Raw genomic sequence first — 16,533 nt, 5'->3', positions numbered from 1 at the left:
CTTCAACTTCCCCACTGTAGTCAGGAAGCACAGAGGAGTGATACAGCTCCAGGGATGAGCAGCTTTATTAACCCTACATTTGGCGGCTTTCCAAACCTTTTTTTTGCCAAAAGCTACTAGTGAGTTTCTCTGGTGACTTTTGGAGACTGACGTGAAATCATTCTGCACTCAGACTACTCTCCTCGACAAGCAGCGACCATGAGCTCCTTCCCCGCATCAACGCATTTACAAGCGGTCAGTATCTCTGTAGCTTCACGCAGCAGTTTCAGCTGCAGGAAGAGCAGAGGAGACCCACACCACTCTGCGTCCAACCGTGCGCAAAGCTGCCGAAGGTCCCGTCAATATGTATGTATGATGTAAATAGCATATTTCACTGGCAAAAATAAAATAAAAACACAGGCATCAGCACCATTAGCTTAGGTTATCGTAGTCACAAAGTTCAGGCTATCCAACTAGCATATCATCAGCAATGGTAGACAAAGCAACACACGTTCTCTGTCCGGTGGGAGTATGTGTGTGTGTTTGTCTGTGCATGTGTCTGTGTGTGTACACACATCGCGTCTCTCTGCGCAGACAGCAGCGGTGAATTGTAAACGCACAACCATGCAGACAGAAATGACATACTATGCTGCCGTGCAAATAAGATAAATAACATAGGCTGTTTAGTGTGTTTACTAAAAGAACAAGGTGTAGACCTGTTGTATGGGAAAGGTTATCTTAAATGGCTTCTGTTATGATTTGGCGCTACACAGAAATGAAAAAGAAATGAAATTGACTTGAACTGATGTAATGATAGTGGAAACACTGAACTGATTCTTAAATATGTTGAAAAGTAGAAAAGACCTTAACAATGTAAACCGAACCGAACCGAAAACTGTGACCTCAGAACCGTGGTATGAACCGAGCCGTGGATTTGGTAAACTGTTCCACCCCTAGTGATTACAGACCAGGTCGACTAATGACTCTTCGAAAAAGTGAGGAAATACAAGCATTCATATAACTCATCATCACAGGAATTGTCGCAAGCTAAACAATAAACGAGAGACTTTCACAATCAAGGAAAGAAGGCCACCTATACCACTCTGGCAGTGAATTGCACTGCAATAAGAAACCAAGTGGAGCGATGAAGAAGTTCAAAGGGTTCACACCAGTGTCTGGGCGTATGCAGGTGTACGCCATCAATTTAATGAAGAAGTATAAATCAGGCTTAGGCTGCACTCACACTACAAGCCACATTGTTAAATTTTGATTTATCAAACATATCAGATTAGCCTGTCTTGACATTTACGATGCATTGCCAACAAGTAGATATACATCAGATCTAGGACCACATCCTGAAGCGAAGTGAGAAAAAAATCTGATTTGAGTCACATTACTGGAAAAAATCTAAGTTTAGTCACACTAACCTGGTAGTCTAAACACTTCCTGGTGGTGGAGTATTTAATTTCTCCTTTGTTTGTTGTTGATAAAATACATTCACACTCAAATACTAAGTCTGAGTATCATGTATTCAGCAACATATAAAAAAATAGGATTAAAAAATATTTCACATTCCTCAAGCAGAGACATTTAGATGGCCGTCAAACAGCACACACTTGTTTCATCTTGTTCTTTAAGCCAATCACTGTTTATGTTGGACATTAGTACCACCGTGAAGTAACACTGATGCACACACATGCATGCACACACAAATACTACACAAATATACTGTAAGCAGGTCTGTTATAATAAGGGCAATGTTGTGTATTGTGTGTGCACAGGCATGTACGCTTGTGGTTGGCAGCCTTACAGACATCTGCTGTGAAGGTCAAGTTTCAGTTTGTATAGAACCAATCAATGGAGCCAGCAGCAGAACACCATCCCTTCTTTTATCTGCTGTCCTGACACAGACACAAAGCAATACAAATGCAAAGTTATCACACTGTGAAAAGCTTGGCCAAACACATACACCTGTACCTTTAAACAACAGTGTAAATGGAAATCTACAGATACAGAGTAATCCAGTGCACATAATAAACAAATACAAGCACACCTGGAAGCTACCAGGCAAGCTTAACACACACAACCAACATGTGTGGAGAAGGTACCTTGCCCCAGATTCTGCAATATTGTTCTGCTAGATCTACAGTCTAACTGGTATGGAAAAGTCTATCAGGCCAAGACGTGTAGACCAGCAGCAATATCGCATCCTATATAATTAGACTATATGTAGTTTTTCCCATAATGACCACTCCAGAATTGTAGAATTGTAGCAGGAAACGACAATAACACCGTAATGTTGTAATATCAACAGAAACTTTGGACTTCACACACCACTAATTCCTCCACCCTCCACAGGACACACACAAACACACAGCCATACAGACACTGCATGCACACATGACATTTTAGAGTACATTTGGTGCACATGTCTGCTTATGCAATCAAACCAGGATAAGAAAAGGCCAAACTCTGCCTCAGTCATTGCAGATCACTTATACTCAAAAATAAAACCTAACAAAACTTATACTTATTTAAATAAAATAAACATTTGAATCTTGATTGCTTGATAATGGTGTCCACCACCACAAAGCTAGCCATATAAATCAGTTTACTACAGTGCTTCTCCTTCTCCATTCACAAGCTTCAAAACACTGCAGTACGCTACTACAGCCACACCTACCACACACATCTGTGTGCAAGTGTTGAGAGTTAAGAGACACACCCAACAGGCTTTTGTTTCAAGGTGTGTCAGACTGGAGTTTTATTTCAGTTGTCACTACTTTCTCTGTGTCTTTCCAGTACTACATGCGAAGACCAAGGCCTGCATGAGCAGCCCTGGAGTCCACATATAGCTGTTTTTTCAAGCCTCAGTGATAGAGTGACAGATTGCCATATAAACTGACAGAACGGTGGGGTGACAGCTGAGGGAGGGAGAGAAACCTGGCTGACTGGTTGTGCAGCCACTAGAACAAAAAGTCTGCTTGTCTGACAAGCTGCACAGCTATGTGTCTACTACTGTTAGCTGACTTACTGTTTGAAGATATCTGCGTTTGACTTTAGGCAGCCCAGTGAATTTCCAGAAATCTTTTACTATACACACAAGTTACTGTGCTGATAAAAAGCACAATTGTCACTTCCCTCTGAAGGATGTATTACCCGTGATATAAAGTTTATTGGTCAAATCACAAGCTCATCTTAAATGAATAGGATTAAACCATCCCTATATAAGGTTCTGAAAGACGTTTTCTGTGTTTTCCATGTTACTGACCTCCTGCCTGTCTTGACCCAAATTCTTTAGTATGAATTTTATACTCATAAAAAGTCTAATAGTACTATCAATTGATAACACAGGTGTAACAGAAATAAGTAAAGTAAAAATAAAAAGTGAAATTCTTAAAGTGAGCCGGCAACAAAAGACTGACTTCTTTGAGGGGATTTTTCGTTTCTAAGAAACAAGAGTTAACTTGTTTAATTACAGTTCACATTCCAGCTGAGACACGTCAAATACCGATTCTGCTCACACCATGGTAGGAGCAATGTCAGCTTTCATACCTAACATGCAAAGCAAAGTTCAGTACTTCAAGCAACGAGTAGGCCTAGTGCCACTTAATTCTAATAATCATTATGAATAATTTCAATTTAAGTTAAAACTGTTAAAATTAAAACCATCTAAATGATTCTCATTCACATTAGTGGACAGTTCACCAGTACACTGAAGCCCCATTCATACACCCTGCTGTAGTGCTGTTTTCATGTACCTCACTGAAAGCCATATATGTTAATGGAGGAGCATCAAAGGAAGTACCAGGACCATAATGCGCTAACATGTTCATTTTTGCTGTAAGGTTGGCCATTTTACAATGGGATTCTATGGGGATTTACTCGTTTGAGGCAGCCCCTTGAGGCTGTGGTGTAAACTGCAATTTTTAACACAAATGCAGCATTTCCCAACCAGTGTGCTAGTTTGCCGTTAAGAAAATCATCAAGTGTGCTGTGGGAAATTATCCAATTTTACTTAATTGGTTCAAAAATTATTATTAATTACGGTAAATTTGTCTTAGTTCGTCTACGCCAGCAATGTATAGTGATAGGCAGACCAATTAAATACTAAGTGAACAGATTTTCGTGTCAGTACTGCATGTCTAGTCGGGCAATGCGACCAATACCTTAACTCTGTGCAGTGTGTGTGTGTGTGTGTGTGTGTGTAGGGCCAACTCCACTGTGTGCTATACAAAAAGCAAAGAAGTGCAAGCCCACGACAATGTAGAGATCGTAAAGACAGAAATGACATGCTGCCATGTGAATTAGATATTAAGATTAATTAGATAAATAACATACGGCTATTTAATAAATGTAATAAAATAACAAGATATAGATCTGTTCTATAGGAAAGGTAACCCTAAATGACTTTTGTTGTAATCTGGTTAAATAATGAAATCAAAGGGAAAAAAACAAAGGTGGGAGTGGGGGTTGTGCTGTGGGATTTTTTTTTAAATGTAAAATATGTGTTGCGGCTTAATAAAGGTTGGTAAACACTGCACTAATGCATGGGCTTTCTGTCTTAGCACTAGAGGTTGCTGCTTGTTCCAACTGTGAGATAACATTATGCCAGCTTCTTTTAAAATGTGTTAACAAGCACAGTCAAAAAAGTGGATCTTGAGAAAGTATTTATATCACAACCTCTATGTGAAAGCAGCCTGAGATTTCAGACGCCCATACCACAATTATATTCCACTGTCAAATGTTTAAGAGACACTGAGTTAATTTACACCTTTTGCACTGCACTGCAATTGTAGTATTCTGCCTAGTAAATAGGAGTGACTTAGGACATAGCCGAAGGCAGAAAGGTCACTATAAACAATAGTATTTTTGGGATGTATAGTTGACAGCTTTCTGATTTTCTGTTTTCTTAAAGTAAATATGGTGTAGTCATTGTACTGTTTTGTCATTCTATCATTAGTTTCCTGCTCTCCTGTATTGTAATCCGGCACTGAAGGAGTTAAGTTCTGTGCAGTGGGTGAACTCAAAGGAACTGGCGTTCACGTGGCTAAGCCGCTGTTGCTATGGGAGAGAGGCCAGACACAGGAGAAAGAAACCCCTCTCTCTCTCTCTCTCTCAGTCTCTCTTACATTCCCATTTGCTCTCTCTCTCTCTCTCTCTCTCTGTCTCTGTCTCTCGTTCTCTTTTCCTCCTCCTCCTCCTCCTCTACTCTCTCTCGTTATGTCGCTGCCAGAGAGCCTGGCTGGCTGGAAAACCAAACGACTAATGAGTATACAGCTCTTGTGTGCTCTCTCTTTCTCTCTTTCCCCCTTTCTCCTCTTCTCTACATTTTTCAAAAAGCATTCACTCTCTTTCACTTCAGTTATCTCAAACATCACTCACTTCTTCCTCTCGTCATCCCTCTCTCCATCCATTCTTTCTAGCTGTTGTTTTCTGCCATTCCTGCTTTCTCTGTAATATCAGAATGCCAGCCAGTGACTCATGCACCAGCAGAACAAGGCCATAACAGCAGCTACCCAGTCTCCATTTTCACTGACTTTATATTGAATTCTATCAGGAATTAAGGTCAAGACTTATTTAAAGGCCAAATGAAGGAGCCCAAGCTAAGAAAAGATGCCAATAAGAACTAAACAGCTAAAGTAGTAAACAATACATTACATTTAAAAAAGACTAGGGAAACTATGAAACAAACAAAGTATAGATTACTGCTATGGTATAATTTACTTCTTTGATAGCACAGAATATCATGCTTATGAAAATGGATATGCATGTATAATTTATCTGCAAAATATAACTGAATCATTATGCTTCGAATTAGTAACAGTGAGCAAAGTGTGTTACTACACTAACCATGAAGACATCAAAGTAACGGTTGTAAAACAGTAAAACCACATAGCCTGCTTTACACTATGTTATTTTTCTTAAATAAAAAGAAAAAGTACATTTTTGGCCCATTTTTGTTATTTTATAGATAATTACATAAGAACTAGACACTGAACTGGAAGACATAGATCTGAAAGTGTTCCATTTCCATTTTATACATGTTCTTTCAAAGACAGCAAAGAAACTGAAAATAATAATAACTGTGACACTGTGATGCGTAGATTCACCTACTCCAGAGGATGCCAGTCCTCTTAGGCCCCGTTCACACTGGAGAAAGTCATTCCAGCTAGAGTAGAATTGTATCTGGATAGTCTTTAAGCTGGATACGTTCAGACCTATTTTCAAATCTGGCTATCACACAAGAGTGTCCACACTCAATCCAGCTTAATCCGGCTTGTTTGCGGTCCTCCAAACCAGTAGGTGATATACAGTCGTAATATACACAGTCCGTTCAGGCCGCGTTAGGGCCGCGTGTTGGCATTGGCATGAGTCGAGCGGTTTTTAGTCCCGTGTCGCTCCCCGTGAACCGGCATGAGCACATGCTGAGTTAAGAATCTTTGTGAATACAGCCCAAACCTAGGGCCATATTCACAAAGATTCTTAGCGCTAGGAGTTTCCCTTAGTGGTTAAATTCTAAGAAAATTCTTAGAATTATGGAGTATTGGAGTAACGGTATTGATCTGCGTTATAAAGATCGTACTTTTGGGAATAAAGCAGCGCGCAGGAAATGATCCGGGCCGCGTGGATGCGTTGAACCGCTTGGAGATGGTATGATATGTTCAGTCAGATCCCTCAATAGAGTGCCTCAAACATCATAGACAGGCTATTCTGTTCTGATTTACTATATATGTGATCAGATTTATTTTTCTGCTGGACATTTTTTAATTTGACAAAAATGTTTATTTATGCACTGGCCCTATTTAAATAAGATGTACACATAATGTAAGTTAACTACAAAAAGTCATGATGCGTCCGTAGCGTTTTAATACCTCTCTCATTCATAGTTTGGAGGTTTCTCCTCTCTGTCCTCTCCGTTAGGGGAATTCTTAAGCTTCTTAAAAGTCCTCCTCTCTACTCCTACAGTTTCTCACCTTAAGACCTCTTTAAGGGCTTGTAAATCACTTTTATATTTACTAAGATTTAGGCTTAAATGTAAGAGTGAATTCTTAGAAATGTCATAATTCTAAGAATGTTCTTAGAATTTCACTCCTAATGGAAACAAATAATCTTTGTGCATTTGGCCCCTGTCACTGTCCAATCAATGCTGCTTATATATTAGGAACGTATTCTCAAGTTTTTCTGTCAACCGATCACATCCTCTAAAACAATGTGTCACACTTAGCAATGGGGTCAAACACACCTCCTCACTAAGATTAAACTTTTAGTCTGCTCCTTCCTCAGAGTCACTCTGAGAATGTTCTTAAATCACTTTTAAGCTAGGAGTCCTTACTAAGATTTTTTAAGCTAAGAAAAGAGGAAATTCTAAGAATCTTTGTGAATACGGCCCTTTTGCGATATCAGTCATTGGCATCTGCAAGGAAAAATCTTCAGCAATTTTCACCCCTTGGGCTCCCACAGTTCAAAGTGGGCTCACCCCACCCCCACCTATATGGACAGAGATACATGGCAGTCAGCAGAGAAGAGTTCGCTCCTAAAAAAGGCACAGTGTCTTCAGTTATTTGGAAGTGGTTCGGTTTTTGGCATCAAACCCAGAACAAACCAAGGCAGTCTGCAAAGTCTGTCTAAAGGTTGTTGCAACCAAAGGTAGCAGTACAACAAATGTATTTACGAGACGAACAAGACACAAACACTTGCCAAAAAACTAGATGGGACATCTAGCATCTTCTCTTCTATTTTCTGCCATGATGTTAGGGTTTGGCCATTATTTACTGACTGGACGTTTTTCACAGTGCCTTTTACTAAAAGTGGTTAATTTTTTTTGCACTGGCAAAATACACCAAATAACCTCCTTAATGCATGATGCAGTTTATTTTAATCAATACATATTTGCACAGAATTTACATGCATTATTTATCAAAATGTTGAAATCTCATGCCCTATGTGTTTGTATTTATGCTTTCTATGTGCATCAGTATTTTGACATGTTGATAGTCCATGTGAGAGTAATATTATGCTGTTTTGTTTGCATTATACTATATAGAAAATGACATGACGGACGCATGGATTTAACGAGCCATTGGGATTTGTAAAAAGGCTGTTGCTGTCTTTTCCTGCAGTTAGAAAAAAAAGAAGAGAGATAGGTGAACTACAGGCTGATCTTGGTTTACCTCCTCATCAGCTAATATTGGAATCCTCCCACCATATGGGCTTCTTGCCAACAAATGATTGAAAGATTTCTGGAGCAGGAGAAGGCCACAGCCTGTGTCCTGGGGTTGGACAAGAAAAGTCGGCATCTAGTGCCCACCTGGCAAGACACTGATGTTTTAGAGTCAGTAAATAAAGCTGTGAAACCACTCCAAGTCTTTACTGATGCCCTGTCTGCAGATTCGTATGTCAGTGTTTCCTACATCAAACCAGTGCTTCATCTGTTCAAAGCCAGCCTCTTACAGCCTGGGGAGGAAGACACAGAGCTCACTAAAACAATACAAGGAAACATACTGAAGTACCTCTGTGACACAAGGTGAAATGTGTGTGAAGCATGAACTTTTGGACATGGCCTCACTGATGCACTCTAGGTTCTGGACAACTTGCATTGACCCAGACAAGGTTGAACAAGTCAAAAAAAGAGTGCTCACTGAGCTAATGTGTCTGTTGACTAAAAAAACCACAACAGCTGCTCCAGCTGTGCAGGTGAAATCTACAATACATAATAATCTCTGCCTTTAAGTACTTGTAACATTAGCCACTGCCACAAACTATAATATATAATTTATTTGTTTATCACAGGCTTGTGCATCATAATTCTGATCCTGTTTAAAATTCAGCAAAATCAGTCAGCAGACCTATTGTCATTCTTTGTCTTGTAGCATCCCATTGACACAGTGCAATCCATGTTGATGTGATGAATTACTTGATGACAAGATTAAGTGAATTGCATTACAGGGTCAACTGGTGTCTGTGAGGACAGTAGACAAACGCATCATTCAACAGGTTTAGGCGGCATTCCATCACCCCACCCCATCCAACATGCTAAGAACAATTAACATCACAGGCAAACCTCGGGAAACACAGGAAGACTACAAATCAGACAACATACCAGTCAGACAGCATACAACCAGAAGTAGGTGACATCTCATAATTTCAGACAAAAGCTGTAGCTTTTCCATCTAGTTCAGAGCTCAGTCCAACCTGAATAAACACAACCTCGTCATTACTGGCTTCCTAAAAATAGCTGCCCTCACATTATTTGGTAAAACAGTCTAGTTTAGTGCCAGGCAGCAACTGAAAATACGCTGGGCAGCTCCGAGTCCAATAAACAACTTCAAGCGAATTCTTGAGTTAAAAAGACATTTTTGTAAACATATTGTCAATGCAGTTTGGCATTTTTAGTAGTGAGTTATATTTTACTAGACCCAGTGTCTAAAATCAACAGAGGGGATTTCCTTCAGAGTAGTTGTGCGTGGTGGTGTAAGAGAGAGATCCATTCTGTGACACAGTTACAGTGTGTCAGTTTGCTATTAAAGAATAACAGAAACACAGTTCAGCATAGTTGACCATTATGTTTCAGAAGGTTGGACTATGAACTATATCATGACTGAATTAGTTAATTCATTTGTCATTATTTTCAAGCTAACTCCTTCTACAATTCACAAAGAGGATTTATCTTTTCACTCAAACATCATTATAAACCCTTACAACAATCTGAATGTTTTTCTGGTTACTGGTCAATACATGAACTTCAGAAAAACCACTGTCCACTATTCTTAATATCATTTACTAAAATCTGACTCCCATGGATGGCTCATATCTAGTAAAATGTTATCTATGTAGCTTTTTTGGAGCAGAAAACTGTCATTTTAGTAGTTACCATTAAAAAGAATATGCTGATTGGGCAAAATGTGTGAGCAGAAAACACTATGAGTCCAGTTGCCTCTTAAATTCTTGGACATCTATGTTTGAAAGTTTGCCAAACTTGTCTTGTAAATCTGAGCACATGAAGTTTGCTACTGCAATTTTATGGACTGATTTCTTTTTTTACATGTGACCTGGCAATACAGATTTTGCCAATTCTTTAACTGATAGAACACACACAAAACAAACGTTTCCAATGCCGTATTTTCAGAATAAAATCTTAACAATTTCCCCAACAACAGTAAGTTCACAACTCTCAAGATAATGTTTAGATAATGTTGTTTCTGAAGCATTTATCCTCAACTATGGAGAACAGCTGGTCATCTATTATACTATCAAGTCTCTTGTTGTTAATGCTACTACAGCAGCTGTTGAGTAGTAGAGCGTAATGCATTCCCAGGGAAGCCTGCAAGCCTATAGGAGACTTTATGGTTGATGTATGTAGCGATCTTATGTCGTGGAGCTTCAGTGCTCTGTGTGCACATATGTGTGTGTTGGGGGAAGGGTACATCCAGCCATCCTGGCTTCAGATTACATTTTGTTTCCTTAGGCACCAGAAAACAAACCACTAACACTCAGTGTATCCAGTTACCGTGCTGCCCAGACAACACCAAGTCTTTTTTCTCGGACTAAACTGATATTTTCTATAACAAATACTATTAAATGCAAAAACAACAACAAGCCAATGAGTCCCTGAGGCAGTTCTGTGGTGCATACAGACATCAGCACAAACAAGTACTGGACTTAAACACTAAATACATCAAGATACATCTGAAGGCTACCTAGTGAGAATAAATTCTTGGAAAACAACATCCTAATTGTCACAGCCCTATTTTCTGTAACTGTAATTGTCTCCACATCCATCATGAACTGCTGATCACTTTCCCTATATTCATCAATTTATGCAAATGTTTTTGAAAAGTGCTGGGCATAATGGTTACATTACACATTACACAACAACATCTGTTTTACAGAAACTACAGAAACAGAATTTCTACAGTCTCCATTTTTGAGTTCTTATTATCACAGTGTTATTTTTTGTGTAACTAACCATTGGATACATGGGAATAAAAGATACAACAAATCCATCACCTCAGAAACATAGTTTTCTATCAGCGGATAAGGAGACTAAAGCATCTTCCACAACCAGTGTTTAGTACTAGTACCTTAGTACTAAGTCCGTGTAATGTTAAATTTAGTCAATTACACTGTTACAGCCAGTGCGTTTGACACAGACAGCCTCCAACTGTGAGCTGCATGTGTTAAGAGGTCACACCAGACAATATCCATATTCCTATAATCAAAATGAATGTGTGAATAGGGCTTAAGAGAAAGCATCATGATGGTGCTAGAGTTTTTGCAATAGCTTTAAAAAGATCATCAGAAGTTGGGGATTTTCTCTTATGTGACAAAGAGGATACAATTGTGCTGCTTCTGGATACAACTGATTTGTGTATATAGTCAACAATATGATAAAATTGACTGTGTAAAAGCATCCTGTGTGAAAGTCATTTTTTGTGCAAATAAAAAAGTCATCCTCACTTTCAAACAGCTCAGATGAACACATGTGTTTTGGCCAATTTACAGGCACACATTGAACTCAGTGGCTGTCTTCTCTATACTATCCTGTCCAGGCATTTGAAGGACTTCTTCCTGTCTCTATCTTTAAAGTCACTGCAGCACAATATACGTGAACAAATACTATTTCTAAATCAATGTAATGGTATTCCTGTTGCACATGTACACTAGAAAGTGAAAGCTTCCCTCCCTGCTAGCTTTACTGACTTTGGTGCGTGTTTTTAGTCTAAACAATGCTGCTATTCACGACCCAACACACTTTGTTGCAGCAGTGCAATAACCATGCATGGAATCTGCATGTGGAAGGTTCTTTCCTGGTCGAACCCAGTCATTTTCTGCTGATTGGCCACACGGATATTAAGCTCAGGCCACAACCCAAAAACAAACTGTCGGCGCTACTACTGTACAGACACACAAAGTGCACTGTAAAGGAAAACAAAGGCTCCTACAGCCAATGACCTGACTGCCCTGCTCGTTCCATTCACTGTGAATCCAGATGAGTGTGGCAGTTTTATGCCCTATGCGCTTAATGCACAGTACTGCTGCTGATCTATTTTTTTGGTCATTTACAACTCTTCTGGCATGTATTTTTCCATTTTCTGTTCAGACATCATTAGTAATAGTAGCTAAAATGCAGATGATTTTGTACAGCTGTAAAAAATGAAATTTAATTTTAGACTTGAAAGGGCTTCCTATTCAATATAATAATTCTACAATAATATATATTAATTCCAATTCAATATAATTTAATAATAATATTGCAACATTAAAATGAAAATAAACTAGACTTAACCTCAGCCTCATAATTTCTGAGGGTTGGGTATACAGAGCCACTCCATACTCTAAAATGGTTCATAATTCAAATTCTTAAGTAATATAAGAAACATATGAAATGTTTGGCAAAAAAAAATTAGCCAATTAACGTGAAGTATCAAAATAAACAAGAAACAGTAGGAACCACAATTGTTCCAAACAATACAATACCTACCCCAATCAATGAAGACATTTTGTTATTGACTATGAGGCTGTGCATTTATGGGCTATAACTGAACAAAGACAAGATGCCCAAAATAAATAATGCAACTAGTAAGGCCACATACAGTGTTACAGTGATATCAGCACACATCTGATACTACTAGTATACATCCTGTACACAGAATTAGCCCCAAAGCAATTCAAGCTGATGTGATTTGCAAGGCGTTAGTTTCATTGTTTAGCACAATACATCCAATATACTGGTTTAGATGTCTTTTGCCACTAATGTGCCTATAATCTTAATGCCCAATTAACATATTACTACTGTCTTCAACCACCAGCAGTTAGACACTACTCATAGACACACATTCTAACCAGAGAACCTTAGATTCCTGCACAAAAGATTTTGAGATCCTTTAGTTTGCAATGATGAGGGAAAGTGTGTGGATTATATTTGTCCATCTTGTTAACTGACAAACACATTACATTAATATCCCAGAAAAATGCAGTAATTTGATTGACCTGATTTCTACATTGATTTCTGGTTAAATCACTTTACTGTTAAGTTAAATAGCTATGAACCACTAAGCCTTAGTTAGGCTTGGTAGTACTCATTCTCTGCTGGCCTATCTGACCACAGACACTTGACAAAGGCCTGACAGCTTGGCTTGACACACTTCTTCTAATCTAATCTGCAATCCTTCTCCACTGTATTCACTCAGCTAGTTAAGCCCCTTGCTAATGAGACTGTGCCCCATTGTATGGAATTAAACCAGAACACTACTCACTACATAAATCACATCTCACACAACGTCCAATTCTACAAGCAAATTAGAAAGCTGAGAGCATGTGTGCTGTGTAACACAAACAAGCACATCCAAAGCATGGTGGTGTGCCATACAAGGTATCAAACAATTACAAGCATGAAGTGTTTAGCAAAGATGCTGCTATCTATTTAGGTGTTAGACCAGCTCACAATGCCTGTCAAAAAATAGCAATAACACGATCATTTAAGAACAACAACATATCAACCTGTCATTTAATCTACTATCTAATCACATAGAAAGCACTATGAGTAGTAAATGACATGAGCAGAATCTCTGACATGCATGTTGGCCTAGTTTTGAGCTTTAAAATACAAACAAGAAACAAGAACTTGTAAACACACAAGAACTTAACTACCACAGATGCCTCACAAATTAAGTCAGACACAAAGAATAATCCTACCAGAGTACCAAAGAGCCCTGTGGCCATTAGATAATAATATTTGACTGATGATGCAATATCTGACGACTTACTGTCATCAGTAAATGACACTTCTATACCTAGACAACATGCTGAATGATCAAATCAGGACAGTGCTGGGTTTTGGCCAGTTATCTGCATACACAGATAGAAGGAGCCTGTGAACAAAAGAAAATGGGGAACAGGCACACTACAGTGAGACAGTACTGTACTGGACAGCCAAGGGCTTGTCAGGGCAAATATTTCATTGTTTGCTGGTTTTGGCATGTTAAGTCATTATGAATATAGTATCTTTTTTTAAAGGAGGAGGTAAATTATACAAATAAATTTTCACCCACCACAGCCTGACAACCCATTGTATTAATAATGCAATAATTACACATCAAGCGGGCTAGGTGTCACTTGGTGTGTGACAAAAGTGTGACAGCATGTTTCTTTAAAAAAATGCAGACAATATTTTACGTTAAGACAAACTGGCCATTGTTCAGCCTGCAGCAAGCCAGTTTTATGTTTTTACAAGTCCTAGCTAGCATTCCTGAGCCCCTGTCCAAGTCGGAGGGGTTGTGGTCCGCCTGAAAAACACAGGCAGACGGGGCTTTGTGGTTGCGATCATCGACATCGACAAAATAACGTGAATTGTGACCAATAACCACGAGGTAATACGGATTACTTCAACATGAAGGCTGTAACTAGGGAGTAAATGAAGAAAACCAACCTCACCTCCGTCAGCTGATTTGCAGTATACAACAGATTAAAGCATTTAGCTGCTCCAGATTCAAACGTCTATACACGCTTTTACAAATGCAACCCATATCAGATGACAACACGGCCAGTCCTAAGTTTAGCTGTTTCTGATTGACACACTGATTATGTGCGGGGAAAATACATTACATTATATCTTCTGCTTTTAAGACTGTGTACCTACTGGGAGCCAAGTGTGGATCAAGGATTTCTTTCACTGCCTGAATATAAACACATCTTACCCGCTGTAAATGGCTTATGGGTGAGATACGATGAAACATTTTAATGTTAATATCCAGCTCTTTGCTTTCCATAACCCTGCTGGCAGTCTACCTCCCATTAACTTGTGCGCTTGCTTAAGTACACATTTAAGTATACATTAAGTATACATTTACATTTGCAACAGAAGCTGATCATTTAAGAAAACAATGACAAAAGTAGACTCTTTGATTCGACGAGTCAAAACAACAAAGCGCAAGCCACACAATCATTTTTGCCTTGCGAGTCTCGCTGGCTAGCCACCAACCACAGAGATTTTCCCATTTGCTTTGCATGTAACAGACTAAAGAGGAGGACAAAGTCAGCGCTTTCCTTACCGTCAGGTCGGAATTGTCACTGTCACGATGGTTGACGGCTCGTATAACCCCAGACCTCCACGGCCACCGACCGATGTCGCCGATTTCAGGCGGCTCGTCTCCGCTGACACAGAGGAACCGCTTCCCGACCAGCTCCGGCCGAGCCTCGACTGCCATGGCCTGTGCTGGTCAATCCCCCCCCTCAAAAAACTTCCCAACCACGACGCCCTTACAGACCTGTCATTTACGACATTAAATCGGCTCTAAAGAATCCAACGGTAGAAAGAAAATAAAAAAGAAAAGTTGTTCGTTGATAAAGCTGGGGATTTAAATGTGCAGCAGTCTCCACCCGCTCGAGCGTCAGTCTCTTTTCTCTGAGCTTGAAAAAAACTGTGGAACACTGAGCCGCATCACAGCCGCCATCCATGCTGGTGTTTCTCCGCTGGATCCCAATACATTCACAGACCGAAGCACCAGTGTGTGCTTCCGCTTAAGCTAACTCCATAGGCACTATTTTTTCTAAACTACAACTGCAACCATTCATTCCGACAGAACTGCCGCTGCTCTGCAACTATGGCTGGTTCCTCACAGTTCTGCTGAGGGAAATATAAAACAACATAGCATTCTTGGAGGCATTTCGCCAACTGATGGTAATAATTTTACTGGACTGAAAAGACTCGACTTCATTTCATACAACATTTATTGTTTATTATTTATAGTCTTATTTGTGAAACGTTTTTTTTTACTTTACTTAAAACTGTAACTGTATTACAGTGCACAATTTCCTAAAGTTGTTATTTAAATTTATCTTAAGTGTTTGTTTCAACGTTTGTATTTTTAACTTGGCTAGACAGACAAGACACTATTAACTTGTCACACTATTTAACTGGCCCATAGTTTGAAGTGTATATCCAGAGTTAATACATAATAGTGTCAGGGTCACCTGTGGTCACCAATTTTGAGAAACCCGCTCGTGCGCCTTGGAAAAGGCATGCACTCAGAACCAGAAAAACAGAACAGTGGCAGCATTAGCAAAGTGTGATGTCAAAGACACAAAATGTGAATGGGTGACATCCAAGTAAATGTTGCATTATGGTCACTGGCCTGTTGCCAACTGGAAACAGCAGCAGTACAGGTTCTGGAGCTCAGTGCATGACCTGCAGGATAAAAAGCTAGCAGCTAATAGGAAAGCCACAAAATCAATTGATTGGACCGCAATAAAGTGAAGAATAAAGTAAAACTTGTAGCTTGCAGCACTGTTTAATATAATAGTGTGTAAAAAAAGCTGGTAGGGTTACATTTGTTCCTGAGGAAGGCTTCAAAACGTCTGCTTTGCCAATGAGTTGATGAAATGTTTGCTTAGGATATTATTGCGGAGCCAGCTTTGAAATAACTTCTTTCAAGTGAGCTGATGTTACAAAGGCAACCCAGAGACTTTAGCGGTAGGCAGTCTCACCTTTAAAATGTTACCTAATCAATAACAGAATGGCCCAGGTCTATGTACAGTATAGGTAGGTTATTG

The 16,533-nt window shown here is 39.3% G+C and overlaps 1 protein-coding gene across 2 annotated transcripts in view; it reads right to left on the bottom strand.

The window, feature by feature from the left end:
• jmjd1cb (jumonji domain containing 1Cb) overlaps nt 1–15,414 on the bottom strand; it is an 81,414-nt gene extending 66,000 nt beyond the window's left edge. For both annotated transcript variants that reach the window (XM_028429902.1, XM_028429903.1), the window contains exon 1: nt 15,033–15,414. In XM_028429902.1, the coding sequence (XP_028285703.1) occupies nt 15,033–15,188 (156 nt within the window). In that variant the 5' untranslated portion in view covers nt 15,189–15,414. The remainder of the gene's footprint in view (nt 1–15,032) is intronic.
• Nucleotides 15,415–16,533: the final 1,119 nt, after the last annotated feature.

The sequence above is a fragment of the Parambassis ranga genome, chromosome 19, assembly GCF_900634625.1.
Source record: "Parambassis ranga chromosome 19, fParRan2.1, whole genome shotgun sequence".
NCBI lineage: Eukaryota > Metazoa > Chordata > Actinopteri > Ambassidae > Parambassis > Parambassis ranga.
The sequence above is the reverse complement of the archived record's forward strand: the minus strand, read 5'-3'. Positions and strand labels throughout refer to the sequence as shown.